General features: G+C 35.9%; 1 protein-coding gene across 3 annotated transcripts in view; it reads left to right on the top strand.

Annotated features, from left to right (window-relative positions):
• The first annotated feature begins 4,605 nt into the window (after positions 1–4,605).
• The window catches only part of LOC149801584 (myelin expression factor 2-like), a 45,083-nt gene continuing 30,679 nt past the window's right edge, over positions 4,606–19,009 (top strand). For all 3 annotated transcript variants that reach the window (XR_016420686.1, XR_016420685.1, XM_089955819.1), the window contains exons 1-8: positions 4,606–4,731; positions 5,785–5,948; positions 6,737–6,797; positions 9,836–9,929; positions 11,591–11,800; positions 14,304–14,457; positions 15,458–15,553; positions 18,321–18,392. Coding sequence is in view for 1 of the 3 variants with exons in the window: in XM_089955819.1 (XP_089811945.1) it covers positions 4,715–4,731; positions 5,785–5,948; positions 6,737–6,797; positions 9,836–9,929; positions 11,591–11,800; positions 14,304–14,457; positions 15,458–15,553; positions 18,321–18,392 (868 nt within the window). In the remaining 2 variants the exon portion in view is untranslated. The remainder of the gene's footprint in view (positions 4,732–5,784; positions 5,949–6,736; positions 6,798–9,835; positions 9,930–11,590; positions 11,801–14,303; positions 14,458–15,457; positions 15,554–18,320; positions 18,393–19,009) is intronic.

Genomic DNA, 19,009 nt, shown 5'->3' with positions numbered 1-19,009 from the left:
TTCTTTCCTCGACATACGTGTGCCTTGGCATTGTTGGTAAGTATGCCTTGTCCACACGTAGGGCACAATCTCAGGAGTTGACAAGCACATTTCTTCTGTGAACCTTGTGTTTTCAAATGTTGCTGGTAACAGGCAGGGCTGACAAACGTGCGCAGACAAGTTGAACAAGGCACTGGTTCTTCGCTCAGACAGGGTGGAGAGGCCAAACATCCTGGGCATTTCAATCCACAATGCTTGTGTTGCTCTCGATTGTTATAACCATAATCACATTTCTCACAATAATAACTGTATCCCAGGAATCCGGTGATACTGGTAATGGTATCGAAATGGTCATCGTGATAATAAAGGTGAATGTATTTTCCGTCCTTAAAATCCTGGCCTCGAAACAACAGAGACCCGCGCATTTCTTGAGGGTGCACTTTCAAGGTGTAGCGTGGAGCTAGGGCATCTTGCAATTTTTGCATCTCAGGAATGCCACAGGGTGTGTCTTTGGACAGGCCAGCTTGTTGCAACAGGAGTTCTGCTTCGTTTCGTTGTTTGGCTCGATCGGATCGTTGAATAGTGTTCCAGGTTCTTTTCCATTCTGTCGTGTCGTTCTTGTTGGCATAGGTTCGTCCCACCACGATGGCACGGGCTAAACACATCTGGTCATGAGGATTGTGAATTTGGACAAGACTACGCTTAATGCTGCGAAGCTCGTTCACCAATAACATCTTTTTGCGTCCTGTCCCTTGAGGAAGAGAGACGTGGGCCATTTTCAGTGTGGCTTTACCATCGGTGATGTCAAACTGGTCATTAGATTGTTGTACGTGTTGAATCTTGTCCATGACTTTGGAAGGGGTTAGTTCTGCAGGTCTGCTAAACTCGATCCAAACAGGGGATTTCAAACCGTCGTGATCTATGGATAGTGTCAAGCGATCGTCTTCTTTGGGTTGACATTGTCGCTTGAGTGCGGTGAGCAAAGAATCCCACATCTCGGTGATGAACCCTTTTGCTTTCTCCAAGGGTACGTCGGCCTTGAAATCTTTAAACTTCACCGTGTAGGTGTAAGCCGTGGTTCTAAATTTTCTAGAGGAGCGCTTTTCCGTCTCTCGAATGGAATAGTATTTTTCAGGGTTGACTAAGGGTGACGAACTTGGTTTAGAGGTTTCAAATTCTGGTTCACTCATGTCCTCTTCAAAATCACTGGCATGAATTTGTGCCAAGATTTCAGCCCTGGTACGAGGCGATAGATCACGTTTCTGCCTCTTACTTTCTTCTTCTTCTTCTTTCTTCTCGAATGAATGGGATCGTTTCATCTTGAGTGCAAAACGTCAAATGACTCAAGTTTAAACACCATAGACTAATTTATAGTCTTGGCAAACCAGCGTATATAAAAAGGGTGTGTGTCTTGTCCTTTCACTATTCATTTCACTCTCAAGCCGAGCAGAACGATGGAAGAGACTACCCAGATGGAACGTTTCGTCAGAGCTTTGCGAGGGGTCATTAGAAAATTCTCTTCAGACCAGCCGACGGACTACTCTCCTTCCTTTCGAGATAAAAGTCAAGATACTTGCTATATCTGTCAGAAGAAAGGGCATTGGTCTTCAGAGTGTCCAGACCGTCAAAAAAGAAAAAAAAAACAGGGGCTAAAAAAGAGAAAAGTCAAGATACCTGTTATTATTGTAAAGAAAAAGGACATTGGTCTCCAGATTGCCCAAAAAAGAAACAAGAGGAGTCAGAAGAAAAGAAGGATTCTTCAGAAGAAGAGAGGGATTCTTCGGAAGAAGAGAGGGATTCTTCAGAGGAAGAAGAGGAAGAAAGAAGACAATTCTATTTAAAAGAGGCAAAGAAACAGGAGAAGAAAAGAAGAAGGGAAGAAAATGAGGAAAAAACGGTGAAGAAATTAAAAAAACAGAGAGACTAAATAATGAGAAAGAAGAAGTGTACGAACTTTTTAAAGTGTTCTGTGGTGAATTGTGAATTGGATTGTAAAAAATGGATAAAAGAATACATGAATGATATAAGGTAAGTATCTTTGAGTTTTGATTTTAAAATAAGAAGCTAAACTCAAGCACTCATACACAGACACGTACTATAAGGGTAAAATGGGTGGGGTTTATTTTTGAGTTATTGGCAAATTGAAATTGTATTTCTTTTCGAGAAATGTAGATGGCCCTGAAAAGGGCCTTTTTTCTTTATGGTGTAGGAGTGAGTTTAACCAATCAACTTTAACTGCCTTAAGCCTTTGCCACGGCCAAGGTCTACTTCTGATGATTGGGTTGAAATCACTAAGGGTGGTAGGACAGGCTTAGTCACAGGGTTGGCGTGTTTAGCTCGGGAAAGTCGTATTCTCTTCGGTCGTGATAAAGACGTCTGATACATTTGTTTCAGACTTCTTAACTCCGCTAAAATGTCCAACAGTACCGTAGCCGTTTGATTTTCACCCTCTTGATTCTTTGCTGCTACTTCTTCTTGCTGTTGTTGCTGTTGTTTTTTTCTTACCTCTTCTTGTTGCTGTTGCTGTTGCTGTAGGAGAAAAGCTTGTTCCGCTTCCTTTTGTCGTTGCATAAATTTCTCCAATTCTTCTTTCTGTCTCTGTCTAAAATTCTCCACTTGCGGTAATGAAGAAGGTAACGAAGGTTCCGGAAGAAATTCTTGCGAGGTAAGAAAATCCACAAAATCCCAATGTACCTCTTCTGAAAGTAAGTCCGGGTTCCCTTGGGCAGTCTCCCCTGCTGGTGCACCCCAATGGATCGTTTTCTAAGTTTCCGTCATGTTGAATCACTGTCGCATAGATTGACTGCACACAAGCGCTAACGAATCTATATAGACCACGTGACGTCACAGACTGCTCTCTTCGGATTGGATGCGAGCTGACTGAATTTTGTAACGCGTGTTCGGATTGATGAATGAATTCAATCCGTTTCAATCCTTCCTGTACCTATAAATAAGCGCAGTTCACTGCATTGATTCACCTATTCTCGTCGCTTCAAGATGTGGACCACAGTTGAGTCATCCACCCTTGTGTCTTCCATGATGTTTAGGACGGACATGCTCATGTATGTCAGGTCCAAGTGGACTGTTGTTGATAGGACAGATACTAGTCAATGGATGAGGAGAGTTTACATAGAAAGACAAGGATGTCTCAAGAGGGTACTTGTGTATGGACCGGCAGTTAGAAGGAGTTTAAGAAGAAGAAGAAGATGTGACAGATGCCATCTATGTTAATATTAATATTAACATAAACCCAAAGGCCCTTTTCAGGGCCAGCCATATTTCTCGAAAAGAGATAGCCTTTCTATTGCCTACCCCTTTTTTAAAAAAAATTAAAAAAAAAAAATCCCATATTCAATTCCCCTTTGTCTCTAAACAACCCCCAAACTCTATTCCCATGTTAAATTCCCCTTGTACGTATATCGGCCCACAATTTTTTCCCATGTTAATTCCCCTTGTACGTATATTAACCCACGATTTTTCGCCATGTTAAATTTCCATTGTACGTATATTCACCCAGGGGTCTCCGTAATGCTAATTTCCATTGTACGTATAGTGCCCCACCTTACTACTCATGAAAGATCACTTGGAAACCATTCGGAAAATCTTTGATGGATTTAGTAATACAAATTTGACAGTTAATTCAGGTAAAAGTGAGTTTTGCTGTGCTTATATAACACTTTTAGGACATATTGTTGGACACGGTCAAATCAAACATGTAAAAATTAGGGTCAATGCTATCTTTGAATTCCCTATACCTATCCGTACAAATCATGTTTGCTGATTATTATCCGCGGTTTCAGATGCACACACCTTTGATTTAAGCATAACGTCATAGAAAATAGAAGACCGTGACTTATTTTAGTAACTGGTGTCTAAAACTTCTCTTTGTACCCGACTCAAGCGTAACTCTCACGTGACTGTGATCACCGTATAGAGGCGCTCTACACATATTATGAAATTATGTGAAAGTGGTGGATGTAAGGTGAAATTGTTTTACATTTGCAACATACACAAGGGAGTGAATGTTAGTAACATACCTCTATGTTACTTTCATGTACTGTAGCTGAAAATTCTTTGAAGATTGTAGTTCTGGAAAGTTTACATGATCTAAACACACTCTAACTAAAATGATTACTCCCTTGTGCTCAATCATCAACCTGAATTAGTCTAAAGTACACTATCTTTAGCAGTTATTAGAATCTTGAAAATTATTTTTGCCAGACTAGACAATACCAGCTTCTGAAAGTGCAATGAATGAATTACCAATTATATAAAATGTAAAAAAGATCTTTTTATCAGCTCTTTGGTTAACAATTTACCTCCCAAATACAGGAAGTGAAATTAACCAAGCGGAGCTCGTGGTTTTTGAGAGATGCACATCTGAAGTAAGGCCAAGCTGTATACTCCATAACCCGTATTAAACCCATGAACCATACACCAAAATAAAGGGAATTACATGTTGTTTGAACAATACCAATGATATACATTGTATTTTTAAATAGCCAGTATAACCAGTGAGTAAATCAGGGGAAATTCATTTTAAAAAAAAATGCTAATCTTTGCAAAATATGAAACTTTAGAGCGCCACCTATGGAAATCTCATTGAATCACGCGAGTGATCTCGTTGACACCGCGTCAGTAGTCACGTGATACGATCCAGGAAAAAGTGGTAGAGGCGTTTTGTAGAAGAAAAGAAAGAAATTCCAAGTTTTTATTTACTTACCATAGAGTTGTTATGTCCAGTATAAGCAGGTATGATAAGTTGATAAGAATTCTTAGCGCGAAAGAGATAGTGAAGCAGTGTATAGCTGCAAAATGGCGTAATAATTATTGTCATTTAGCATGGGAATGAAAGCGTGGCGTTTGTCTACATGCCGCGTGGTCTTTTCTTTGAGCTAACGTGTTGAGTATGCTGTGTTCTTTCTAGTATATATGCAGTTGCAGGCTCCGGATTATATCACTGTTGCGGAATTTGTCGATTGAACTCGGGACTTGGAATATTTGTTTGGTTTCGATTTTGATTTTCACCCCAACCCACCCGGTAAGTTAGTCCTACAATGTAAGACGTTGGTTTTGTTTGAGTGCTATGTCTTACAATCCAAATAACGCCCTTGTAAAGCGTGTTCCGATGTCGTTGACATCAGAACGAGTAGTCAAAGTTTCAGGAATATCTCACATTTGGCAACATATATCAACAATCTTCCACTAATTTATGTGTAATTAATATACTTACTGTGCAGTCTTTATTTTGGCGGAATGAAAAGATGACACTAGGAAATGGACACATTTTCGTGTTCCGTTGACATACATTGAGCTGATATATTTTTTTTAATACATTTTATATAATTGGTAATTCACTCATTGCACTTTCAGAGGCTGGTATTGTCTAGTCTGTCAAAAATATGCCTATTGGAACTGTAAGCTAACGTTTTGTTTCGTTCAAGAAACGTATATGCCACACGAACTTAGACATACTTCGGCATACCGTGACTACAAATTAAAATGTATGTCAACGGAACACGAAAATACTCACCTTCATTTAACTTGATGGCAAGATATCTGTTGTTTCAAATATTGGAACTTTAATTGGGGTTTGAAAGCGGCATTGGTAGCGATCGTAAGCGTGAACTCTTGTTTTAAATGGGAAACTGGTTTAAGGATTGATCAGGTACAACATCAGTTTGAAAACTAGACATTTTGATATGTGTTTGTTTATGCTAAGAAAAATGTGAGCAACTTCTGATAAGTGTCTGGTTTATTGTTAAAATGGAGAAGGTTGTAAATTTGCAGTTTTTCTGTTTGCAGATCTAGATCCCGTTCTCCTATTAACGACAGATCACGCTCCAGATCACGATCACCTCGTCGGAGGGGAGAACGGAGAGGAATGGTGTCTTCCAGGAGAGTAATTATCAGTAATATTCCATATGACATGAAATGGCAGGACATCAAGGATTTGTTTAGAAAAGAAGGTAAGCTGTAAATATTTTCTTTAATGGCAAAGGATAGAGTCAATTTGCATAGCCTGGCAGTGTTTACCTTTGGAATTTAGATTATTTTAATTTCCTTGGTACTTGTGCAGTTTGAGAGCAGTGATGCACGAGATCTTGCACAGATTAAAGTTGTGCATATAAAACTACTCTGCATAGGATACAATTTGTTGTCGTAGTAGTCTGTCAAAGTTTGAATCTTGCATTCATCAATGAAGTTTTACAGATACTTTTTTAAATTATGGGCTACTTAGTAAATCTAATGTTCATGTTTTGGGTGACAATTTCTTTTGGCAAATACTACCTGATGATGGTGCCAATGAAAATGAATTTTAACAGAAAAGTGATGTATTTTTTCAACTTGAATGAGGGGCCCAGAGTGATCTAAAGCGCTCGCCGTCACAGATCATTGCCATCTCACCTCTGCCTGTGTGGGTTCAAGTCTTGGGCTCGGCCAATGTGGGTATGTGAGAAAACTTGCCAGTAGCTTCTCGTGGGTCGTTGGTTCTTTCTGGGGTTTTCCAAGGTTCTTCCTCCACCATTAATACTGACCGCCATGTATAGCCTATCTTGTGCTGAAAAATGGCGTTAACCCTATAACAATAACAACTTGAATGAAATATCAAAGTATATATCTGCCGATATTTATGGTTTTTGTTTGCTTGTAAACAGAGTTTTGTACATAAAATCAAGAAAGTACACTTTTTTTACAGACAAATACTGTTTCATTTGTTAATGGGATTAGTTCATATTTTTATTTCTACATTTAGTTGGGGATGTGACCTATGTAGAGCTGTGGGAGAATCCCGATGGAAAGCCAAGAGGAGCAGGGTATGTAACAAGTACAGGAACATTGTTTCATTGAGATAAATCCTAGGAGTTTCATTGAGATAAATCCTAGCACTGCCTGAATAAAACATTTCAACAGAATCCAGTCATAATAAGAGGGCAGAAAGATGTAGCAAAACGATGCTGGTTTGAGTGATGCACAATCTTGTACATAGCCACTGGCCTTAATTGAACTGTTGGCTAACAGCTTATAAGGTACAAATACGCTGGCTGTCCATTCAGCAGCATTATTTTGGATATTCTATTTCATGTACATGTTTAGAGAGATACATTGTCAGCGTTACCAAAAAATTCAGTTTCCTTCATGTTTTTAAAGTTTGTTCATTTATGTCCCTTTAAGTGGATAGTCTGTGGTGTGTACTGTCACCTTGCTTAAAAAAATACAGGATACTGTTGATGCTATTCCACATAACTGTTTGAGGATTAACATTAAACTTTGCTCACACATTCACCCCATGGTCAGGTTGATCCTGAATAAACATTGTGTTGCCAGTATCGTGAAAATCTTGTCACAACTTGTGATTGGATGGTCTTGTTGACATTGGGTTTTCACTTAAAGACTTGACAGGATAACTACTCCTTGAGTCTTCATTCATGGAACTTGGGAGTTGCAAGCCTATTTCTAAAAGTCCCTGGCATAAATTTTCAAGTTCTCATCTTCAGAAGGTTAGAAAGGAAAATGAAAAGCACATGCTCATTATTTTCATACATCTCAGCATTGAATTTTTAACAATGTATAGTATTCCACTAAAATGAACATATTTTTCAGTGAATAGAATGTCAAGTTTAAACATATTACATGTAAGTTTATAAATTTGTTTGCCCAAACAACATGATCAATCCCATGAATAATCACGTTCTTTTGCATACCACTGAACTTAGACACAAAGACACAGTGATCCCATTCAAGAGTGCTCTTAAAACTCACTTATTTTGACTGCAAGAACAAATTTAAAGCCCTAATGATGTTTCCTACCTTAACTATTTTCAGCATGTTTTTTTATGTTTTCTAATTTCATGGTGTTTGGTTTTTGTAATCAAATCATTGTATGTTTTTTTTGTTATATGTGTTGTCTAATGTTGTAAAGCGCTTCGAGCTTCTAAAGATTAGGTGCAGTACAAAGTCCTCATCATTATTATTGTCTCTGCAAGCATGATGACTTCTCCGTTCCCATTAAAGTAATTAACACGAGTCCACACCTGTCATTTAATGGTACCATGAGGGTCAAGTAGGGAGAATGAAGCAAAGCAAGATATATATACATGCCCACACACCTTTTTGTTCTCTTTGAATATTGTCTATTTCTCAGTATTCATATTTGCATTCAACATTGTTTTTTAGCAATACATTATTTCAGTTTATTATAAACATATTTTGTACATCTATCCAAATTATATTCAAAACCATTGTATTGAACTGGAAAGTATACATGTTTGGATGGAGATGTACATGCAGTGTATTTTGGTCACATGACTTTAAAAGATTACAGTAGAAACTACATTGTAATCAATTTTAACTGATTGGATTAACTAGATTCAAACATGATTATCCTCTGTTTTAAAGTGGAATTCTGTTTTTCTCCGATACAGATTTTTAAAAAAAAACGGTCTGTCCGCTCCCGTTTTGCTCAGGCCCATCAAAAATGATTCGTTCCATATATTAGTTAGCACACAGCTCGCATAAAGTATATTCTGATTGGTCAAAGGTTTTAATTCATCCAATGAATCTTAGTGTAATGGAAACTGATGGCACTGGAAAGAAGAAGCATGCTTGCAAAACATGGCGTCCCGAGTTGTTGAGAGAGAGACCATGACACACAAAATTTATATAACGGTTTTTAAAAAAACGCATGGAAACAGGAATGTCTGGGGTGAAAAGTTTATGGATATTTAGTTCGTCAGTTTTATAAGAAAACTGAATGCTAGAGGACTGGCATTTTGTGACCTCTGCTCTACGGTAATCACGGTTGGAAGTTTGGAACAGCACCTACAAAAGCTGCATAATGAAAAATTGAAGCTCAGAAGGCTCTTGGAAAAAGAGCAGTTAATTACTATAAGAAAGATTTCTTGCATGAGAGAACAGATGTAGCCCTCTGTCAGAATATGTGCACTGCATGTCGCCAATACAAGCACCAGCTGTAAAGGAAAAAGGTTCTCATTGAGAAGGAAAAGAAATAATTGCACAATGAGCCAAGTCTGTGGTGACAGAAAAGAAGGCTAAAGAAATCTTTGCCAAAGCTGAGAAAAAGAGCTTGACTGGCATATCAACAGATTGTGTCCTTTGGAGAAAAAGACAAGTGAATGTTTGGATTATTTGTATATAGTTGATGTACTTGGGTGTTTATTTTACAGATTTGTTTTGAAAAGAGAGAAGTATAATATATTTGCTGCAAAAATTGAGAAATTATTGTGACTTAATTACAGTGTGAACCCTGACTTGCACATGAAATAATTTCAGCATCAATGGTAGTGGAAAACCAATTCATGTGACTATAACTATTGTGAAATTATTGAAGTCAAGTTTAACATTTTTGGTAAGTTTATTAGTTTTTCAAATGACTATTTTTGTTTATTTTATGATCATAAGTTGCACCAGGAGCATTTTTTTTAATAGTGTAAAATGTGCTCCTCCACCCCCCACCCCCCATAAAAGATATTCTTGAAAATTTGGTCTCGAGTTACCCTTGTTATCTGACCACAGAACATGCCACACAGCACTGTTGAAAGTAAGATGTCACACCAGAACAATTTAAATTTCAGAGTAGATGTCTTTCATTGTAGGATTAAAGATATCATTAAACTCCTAAATACTTTCAAGTGATTAAGATGTAATTTAAACTCAATTATCTGTTCCTTTATTTGACAATGTAGATCTTAAAATGACAGTATTCCCAGTTTGCTTTTAATATTGGGTAAACATTTTATGGTATTGCATGTTTTAAAAGACCTGGAACGGTTTTTAGAATTTGGTACATTTACTCTTAATGTGTGTTTGGTTAATATTTAATATTTTTTTACAGGATAATTGAGTTCAAAGACAAAGAAACGGCACAGAAAGCCATTGACAAAATGCACAGATATGACTTGAAAGGAAGAGACCTTGTCGTCAGAGAGGTATACTTATATACAGTTTATACATTGGAAATCCAGTGAAGCGTTGTTTATAAACAGTTGTATGTACAGTAGAAACACATTTTGAACATGTATAAAAATTATCAGTTTCTTTGACAGTGTGTTTTGGCAGTATGACTTTGAATGAGCACAAATAAGCTTTACATTGTAATGAATTTTAACGGAAAGGAATAACTAGATTAAAATATTGTCAGTAAAAAAAAATGCTTAATTAACTACCCAATAAGAAAGATTTCTTTATTTTCTTTCTTAAATTTAAATATAAAAATAGAAGTTGAAAAGATTATGAACTTGTTGAAAACAACCCCTTGTATAATGTACATGAAAGTAAATGCACCCTTTTTTTTGGAGATCACACTGTTCATCCTAATTAGAAAGTTTACTATAAAATGGTAGTTTAAATGGTTCAAAACTAGTTTGAAAGAACCCCTGTACTACTATGTACATTACAAAGACCTGCCACTGCCACTTATCCTGATTTAATTGAGATCATTAAATCTTTTGTTCTAAAAAAAAAAAATTGAAATTTAAGATTAACCTAACATTACCCCCCACCCCATTTTTTTTTCTTCTTTTGATTCACAATGGCTACAACTCCTTCAAGAGAGCAAAAGTGATGCAGAGAGTCTTTTAGGAATAGACTACGGCCATACTATGAAAATCGGCTATATTTCGATTTTAATCTTTGCTGTTATTTTGTGTTAAATATCAGCGCAGGGATGGCGCTAGCTTTAAAAAATTGGCAACCTCAATATTTTGTCGCCAATTTAAAAAAATATGGCATTTTCATAATACAGTACAATCCAGTTCTTTCCGTCCTTGGGAACAAGGACATAAGCAGATGTTTGGGGGGGGGGTGAAAATTAATTGAAATTTGGTGTACAGGTGAAATTTTTAAGAGATGACTAGTCTTCAGTGATTAGGGTTTACAGAGATGGAAATAATTGGATATTTTGATTAAATGAAGACAACTAGTCTGAAATGCACTTTTATATTCACAATTTACATTTGTTTAGTACACTTTATAATGTGTTAAATAATATACATGCAAATGAAAAATTAAAGTATTCGATCAGATCAGATAATTCATGTATCAGTCAAATCCCTTTAGAAAACACCACTAAAATGTATATATAAAAATGGTACTCCTAGTTTGATTAATATCCCATTGTCAACAAGCACGTTTCCCGAACAATTGGAATATTTCAATGGTCTCTCAGTGTACATAAAAAAATCCCATTGTAAAGTTGTTTTTGCCTATTAGCTTGACCTCTGCCATAAACATTGTTGGATGGCATAGTGGATAAATGTAGCTAATTAAGGGATTTTGTAGTTGGAATAAAGCAAGTCAACAGTGTCTCATTATGAAGTAGGTATTATATGTACTTACATTTTATCTCCAAATAGTATATTTTGAAACAAATTTTTTACATGTCTGTCGCAAATATATACATGTTTATCCATTAAACGGACACAAGCTCGAACAAAGCTGAATGGTCAGCAATGGTATATAAAGATAAAAATGCATTGAATGCATGTATAACCTTATTAGTGGCAACTTTAACAATTGGTTATCATTTATTAAGTGCTGGTGTGATATTTAGGAGCTGCTTCCACTTAAACACTATTTGTTAATTTTTCAGGAGCGAGAAAGTGATCGACTGAAGATGAGCGGTGGCATGGGAGGAGGAAGCATGGGAATGGGTGGTGGTATGGGGATGGGAATGGGCGGTGGCATGGGGATGGGAATGGGCGGTGGCATGATGGGTGGAGATATGGGAGGTATCAGTCCACAAGTACTACAGCAGCTAGGAATCGATGGACCTATCTCCAATATTGTCTTCGTTTCTAATGTAAGTGCTAGTTTTCTGTTTAAAATTCACATGCATGTACATTGTGACCCCGTTATAGCATGGTAGTTGGGGTCCATAAAACTCGAACTGTCTTGTAACCAACCAAGTCATTTAGCTGATGAAAATGATGCATTTGCTTAAAATGTGGTGGGAGGCTATTAAAAGTGGGTGCAAAAAATACATGTTTTGTTTAAATGAAGACAAAAAAATATTTATGTAGTATAATCCATAATCAGTCAAGTACTGTACTTGTATGTAATAAATAGATAAATCCAAGTATAGATCATGGGTTATAAACTTTATATTTAACTCGCATTCTGTAAGAAAACACAAATAACATGTATAAGTAAAAAAAATGGTAGTCCTCATTTTGGTCTATATTCGACTGTCACTTAACAATTCACTACATTTGTTGCAAGTAGCACCCGGCTGTAGCTGTTTATGTGCTACATTTACATGTTTTTAACTTGGCCTAGATTGTGGTCAGCTGGAGATGAACCTCTTGTCTAGGTTTCACAAGGGATAAGGCTATTAATAGGGAAATTCAAAAGTTTAACAAACATCTTTACAAGATAACTCATCTTCAGTTAACTTGTTTTCAAAAGACTGGAAATTTGATTTGCATTGTATGCCACCATTGTTAGCCACCGTTAGCTTTTTTTTTCTTCTAAGAAGTTGAAACTCTCATGACACAGCATATGTGTTCCAGTCACATCCAAAAATGCAACAAAAATCTATCAGATTGCTTTGTTTTTATTTAACTTTAGTGCTGACTTCCTTTGATGAAAGGTTATTTATATTTTATTGAAGATTGTAGTCTGCTTTCTTAGATGAATTGTGCATGTGTTCTTGAAGTTGCCAATAAAGGGCAGCTTTGGAAGACCAAATAAGTCATTTTGTTATTGGGGTGCCAACATCAAATAGCCCTAGAACATTTGACTTAGATTTTTTTTCTTCATTTGTATAATTTTTATGCAAAAGAATCGGTGCTTCCAAGGTGATCTGTTTTCTGTGAAGTTCCAGCAAAACTATTTTTCTGGGTTAATTCTAATAACAAAAAGAATTCGCCGTTGTTTGGTTGATTGTAGCAGTTCATTTTCCTGCTTTCAGAAGTTGTGGCTAGTCCTGGTAGCATAGATAGACCAACAAGTAGGTGTCAGATTTTGGTTTGGTTTTTGGTTTTTTTTTTTTTTTTGGGGTGTCATTTCTGGTGTCGGAAGTGATGCTGACTTCTCACATGCTTTAGAAATATTTTTCAAAAGGCCAACAGTCGAATATGTGGGTGTTCTGTTCTGACAGAGATTACTACAGAAAAAATGTGATCTGAAGGATTTAATTCAATTAGTGAAAAGAAGAATTTTTTTACATGCCATCCACATACAGATGTCAGCCTAAATGAATATATATTATATAAGTGAATGGCTGATAAGCCAATACTGTTTTGTCTGAAAGATCCATTACGAGATAGTGCCTCATCAGGTTGATCTCCGCTACCAGAAATGTTTAACATAGAATATATTTTTAAAAAATGCAGAGAACTTGTAGCATACAGTAATCTGGCCATATGTCAGAATAAGCAGATTATGATTTAACAATGCACTGTGGTTAGTCAGTATGAACAGTACATTTGTTTATCTGACAATATATAAATTCCAGTGCATTTTATATCACGGTTTTGGCTTCCTTTCACGGTGCCTCTGAATTTCTTTACTCAAAACCCAAGTTGCATATACAAATTTAAACAGCAATTTCGTGGTGCGGGAATCGCCAGATGGTATATTTTGTTGTTAGTAAGGGAGAAAAAAAATTGCAATTTGGGCATTGACAAAGCCCAGTGTGATCTTTGAATAAACTTTTTAATGTTATTTTTCATACTTTTTTGAAGAAAAACTTAAAGCTCGGTATATATATATGTGAAATTGCAGGAGCATCACCATGATCATCTTATATTGGAATTCTCTCTACCACAAAATGATAATACCCTTTTTACACATTGCGTTTTGTACTTTTAAGAAAAGACTATTTTGTGTATGAGAAAAGTACATGTATATTAAATTTCTGGAGCCATGCCACAACTGTTTTATATCAGAATTCATGTTATAACGGAGTGTGCTATAACATAGTCACACTGTACTTGGGAAATGGCTAATATAAAAAAATACAACAAACTTTTATGCAGGTAAAATTGTAGACTTGAATTTAAATAATTCTGCATGGTATAGGTCATTTATAGCAATTACAATCATGCCCTTAACCAGCAAAAATTGAGTTTTATTGCAGAGGTTGTATAAAGTTCTTTTATATTGGCATTTTCAGTGAATAAGCATGCTGTCTTGAAGAAAGTCTTTTTTCACATTTATTTTTAAGTCATCCAAATTCTGCTAGAATTTTCCAAATTGTTGACTGTTCAGCAAATTAGACATTTGCACACTGACATACTCACATGACTGGTTCAATACAGCATATGTGTAATCTTCATTGTTTTCTATTTTGTCATTTGTAGCTAGATTATAAGGTGACGTGGAAGAAACTGAAGGATGTCTTCAAATTGGCTGGTAATGTTATCCGAGCAGAAATCAAACAGGACAAGGATGGAAAGAGTAGAGGAATGGGCACTGTTCAGTTTGAATTTCCTATGGAAGCACTTCAGGCTATCTGTATCCTTTGGCATATTTCACTTTTAAACTGAAGTAGATCTTTTTTTTGTTATACATCTGAAAATGTACATCATGTACAACAAACATGATAAGGCCAGCATAGCAGTGACAAAGTTGTCTTTTTGTTATCCAACAAATATAAATATTGGTTTGTCCTTTTTCCCCATGTGTAAAATGTTCATGTCTTGTCAACATTTGCAAATGTTATGATGTATCACATTGGTAACTGCAAATGATCATGGCACCTTATGTAATCATTGTTGGAAGCCTGATAATGGCAATTTATATTATTTGAAAGACCCTAAACTGAGTTTGGCTCTGCAGGAGTTTTATTCAAAAAATAGGAAAATCCCCCACCCCACCCCATCCAGTAACAGTTAATTTTATTTGCAGTTTGGCCTGGATATGTTTGCATAAAATAATATTTACAGAGCATGACATGGTTCATATGGTTTTTGATGGTCTTTGACAGTTAGGGAAAAATGAGGTAGCATTTTTAAGGCCTTGAAAGTTTGGGAAAATCAAGCAGATTACCCTGAGGTCTTTGAAAATTGAAATAAACCCATACATTTTAATTTCTTTCCATAATCACAAATATAATTGTCCTATGTTATTAGATTTGGATGTAGTCGAGTTTTCCTGGTTTCTTTTGTTGACCCGTTAGTTTCATTTCATCATTAAACAATATTGTAGTATTTTGCATTTTCTCATATGACAAAATTTGTATACAAAAAGGTAGCAAAAATAGGTCTTGGAAATCTGTTTGTGGTCTTTGAAAGTTTGGGGAAAAAAGTTTGAATTTATCATTCAGAATTCTGTATGAACCGTGCATGATCATTTAGTTTTATAACCTGTATTAAAAAAATCCCAATAATTGCTACCTTTAAAAAGAAAAATCCATTTTCACTACACTTTTGTGAAAAAGTTGTTTACCAGAATTAAAAATGACAGATTATAGAGTAATTTGAAAAAAATATTTGTTGATCCTTAACCCAGTTAGCCATGTTTAATAATCAGACTCTGTATGACCGTGCAATGAGAGTAAAGATGGACTCTGCTTCAGCTCCAGACCCAGTTAAGAATGTGCAGCTACCAAGTAAGTGTTGATGATAAAAGTCCAAAATATTTATTACACTCAAACCTGCCTGTAAAAGAGACAAGGGACATGAAGAGTGGTCCTTTATGAAAGGTGTCCTTCATGTTAAGTTTTAGGTACGATTTGACTTGATGCATAGACTTTAATCAGTGTTTTAATGTCTAACAAGACCCCACATTCTGCAGCGAGATTTAATGGTATAAATGCAAATTAAATAACATCTAAGTCCCAAACTATTTTCATGTAAAAATATAAATATGGGCACAACAAATTTGTTTATATTTGATCCATTAGAGATTTTATGTTGTGACAATGTCCATTATATATAGGTGTTCCACAAAGCAGGTTTCTCTATAATTTGCAATTCATAGTTCATACAGCAGTATATCAAAATTGACTTGATTGATAAATACAGATATTTGAAAATGACATAGATTGTCGTTTTTAGCTAAATAATCTGAAACACTGTAATTCACTCAAAAACCTAGCTGTAATGGTCATAGACCAGAACAGTTTATGGGATAGCCTTATTGTCCATCATCCAATGTCTCTGCTTATAAAATAACAGAAGGATTGTCCAGAGATTTTACATACACTTTGTCCCAAGGTTTAGTTGATCCTGAATGAAAATGATAAAGTATCAAATATGGCTGACACTGTGGTCATCTTAAAAATCTTGTATTCACTGCTCCTCTTGATGGTCCTTTCAACCTAAGTACTGCAAGGGCATGTGATTTTTGCCAAATTTGTCATGCACTTGGAGAGCAGTGATGTTCGACAACTCCTGCAAACTAGTTTAAGTTCTGCATATGTAAATGTACTCAGCATAATATACAATTTGTATTGAACCGTTCACACCTTACTGTTTACTCCTTCCCCTCCTTTTTTCTACTTCCCCCTAATTTGGGTGATGAAGGGAGAGCTCCCCCACTTCCAGATAAATTCCTTTCAACATGGGGTTTCGCTATATATGGCTATTGCCATCTTGAATTCTTGTTATTGCTATCTCCTGAATAGAACCTGTATCAACATGGGGCTTTCACTAGAATCTTTTATGGTATATACTTTTCCTGATTAAAAATGATGCCAATTTGATATCCAGTATAACCACAATATTGTATCCATCTTGAAACTTTTCTTATCACTGCTTCTAAATGGATGGTCATATCAACATCTGGATTAACCCTCGCACATCTTTTGATGTTTAGTTGGTCATATGGGTGTATGGTGCTTGTTACTGCACGTACTCCAATATTAGTAGACTCTTACTCCTTTTTTTTAAGGGTTGCAAAATGCTAGTATCAGTTTGACCCTCCAGTGAGTTTCTTTATATTTTGCAAGTTAATTCCACACTTCTTACAAATAAACAATGTAATTCAAGTCCAGATTTTTGTGATTTCTCTATAAGACTGACTAAATAAAGTTCTGAAATCCCACGTCATGCCCCACTTCCTCGTCTTTATTGTCATATGCAGTGTATCCCCTAGGGGTGCAAGACTAAGAGTCAAAAATCTCCATGGTTTCAAAACTGGGGGTCAGACTGAGTAAAAAAAACAAACTTTGGTATCAAAACTGGGGTCAAATTAAAAATTTGGGGGTCTCTGAAGCACAAATGAGGGTAAGGGGAAACACTGCATATGCACGTACTTAAGTGGAGACTGAGTTTAGGCCCTGGAAGTGATACTTTGATCATACAGTCTAAAAAGATCTATTAATGGATGCAACTAAACATGTGTCAATTGTGTGGCAGGATCACATAGTTCATATCGCTGCCATTACTTGGTACTTGACAAGTTTCAAATTTGTAGCTTGAATGAAGGATAGTTGCATGGGAAATGGGTGTTGCCGTGCACAGGAAGGTGTAAATCTCTCCTTGGCACTGAACAAGTGTTAAATCTGTGGCTTGATGAAAAAGATTAATTTGGCAACAAAGGACCATGAACTTGTCAGCCCACTTGTACTGGCACATAAATAATACTTTATATCATCCTTATGGAAAAGAAAACAAATTGAATCACAAATTTTATAGCATCAAACAGTGGTTATAGAGCAAAACAAAAAATATAATAATACAAATACAAGTTGTTTGGATTTGCATGAAAATAGAAGCAGTGAATGAAAATAATGGAATTCAGTTTGTCTATTGTGATGGTCATCTTGAAAATCCTGTTATTGTTGTTATTGAATGAAAGGATATGTTGATGTATGGTTGGTCCTAAATACAATAGGTACTTAAATTACACAAAAATATGCAAGTCATGTTGGACGAAAGAAAATCTTCATATTGCTCAAGAGTATCCAAATCATTTCAACAAGCATTTGAGAAGAAGAAAAGGTCTTCAATTCATGGAAATGCTCATCAGGTTCTCTCCCCCCCCCCCTTCCAATCGCTTTATTTGCATTTTTAAACCAAGGCCTAGTTAACAGGGTATTGAAGGGTGCAGGTTTGAATCCTGCCTTCGGATCAGCATGTGTTGTGTCTTTGGTGAAGGAACTTTATTCATACTGCTTTTGCACAATAAAAAAACCTTGTGTTGCTGTGCTTTAAAACAAACCAAACCAATTACCAGGTCATTTTCTATTGTATTGCACTCTTCCTTGGATGTATTGCCTTGAAATCTTATTTTTGGAGACGTGTAGTTTCTCTGAAAACCATGTAGAATCCTTGTAATAGTATAAATAGTATAGAGAATTTGGAAGCCACTTTTAAATTGTATGTAGCTCTTACTGTATTCATGCTAGTATTACAAACTTTATTTTTATTTAGGTGGTTTAAAATCCATTGGCATGGGTCTTGGTCTTGGAGGGACTCCGTTAAAACCACTCAATCCAATGTCTGGTAAGTAAACAAATTTCCACTTTCTCTGAGAAAAATTCAACGTAGGGTCAATTAGTGATGACAGTCAGTTGCAGTTTGATCTTATGGTAATTGCTGATGCACATTTTACGAGATGGTACCTGTCGCAAATATGATTAATGAATTCCATTCATATTTGTCTGATACTGATTTCACACAGTATTAGTGACAAAACTAGATGGGTCATCATGTGTTCCCAGTAAAGTTTCAAAATACAGATTATCCTTAAAAAAAATGAATTTAACATGAAAATTTCTCATTAGATCAATTACTGGTTCATATATTGTGAACAAAGACTTGCACATATCCACTGCTATAAACCAGCTCTTGTTATTTTAAATATTTTACTCTCCCCTTTATAGCCCACTAGTCTTGAGTCCTAATTGTATGAATCTACTTTTGTACCACAGACATACAAAAAAATTTTGTAGTTACCTGTATTTCATCTTGTACTGGTTTCGGGTAACAGTCTTTGTTAACTTCTTAATCGTGTTAACAAATTCAGTAAGACTTGCTAGTATTGAGCAATTTCTGGAGGAAAAGAGTTTCCAAACTTTATTACATCAGGATTAGTACAGTGGTAAGATGGTAAGAATTGT

This window comes from Sinohyriopsis cumingii, chromosome 4 (genome assembly GCF_028554795.1).
Source record: "Sinohyriopsis cumingii isolate HCF-2022 chromosome 4, ASM2855479v2, whole genome shotgun sequence".
Lineage (NCBI taxonomy): Eukaryota > Metazoa > Mollusca > Bivalvia > Unionida > Unionidae > Sinohyriopsis > Sinohyriopsis cumingii.
Note: the sequence above shows the minus strand (reverse complement) of the source record. Positions and strands in the feature narration are given on the sequence as shown.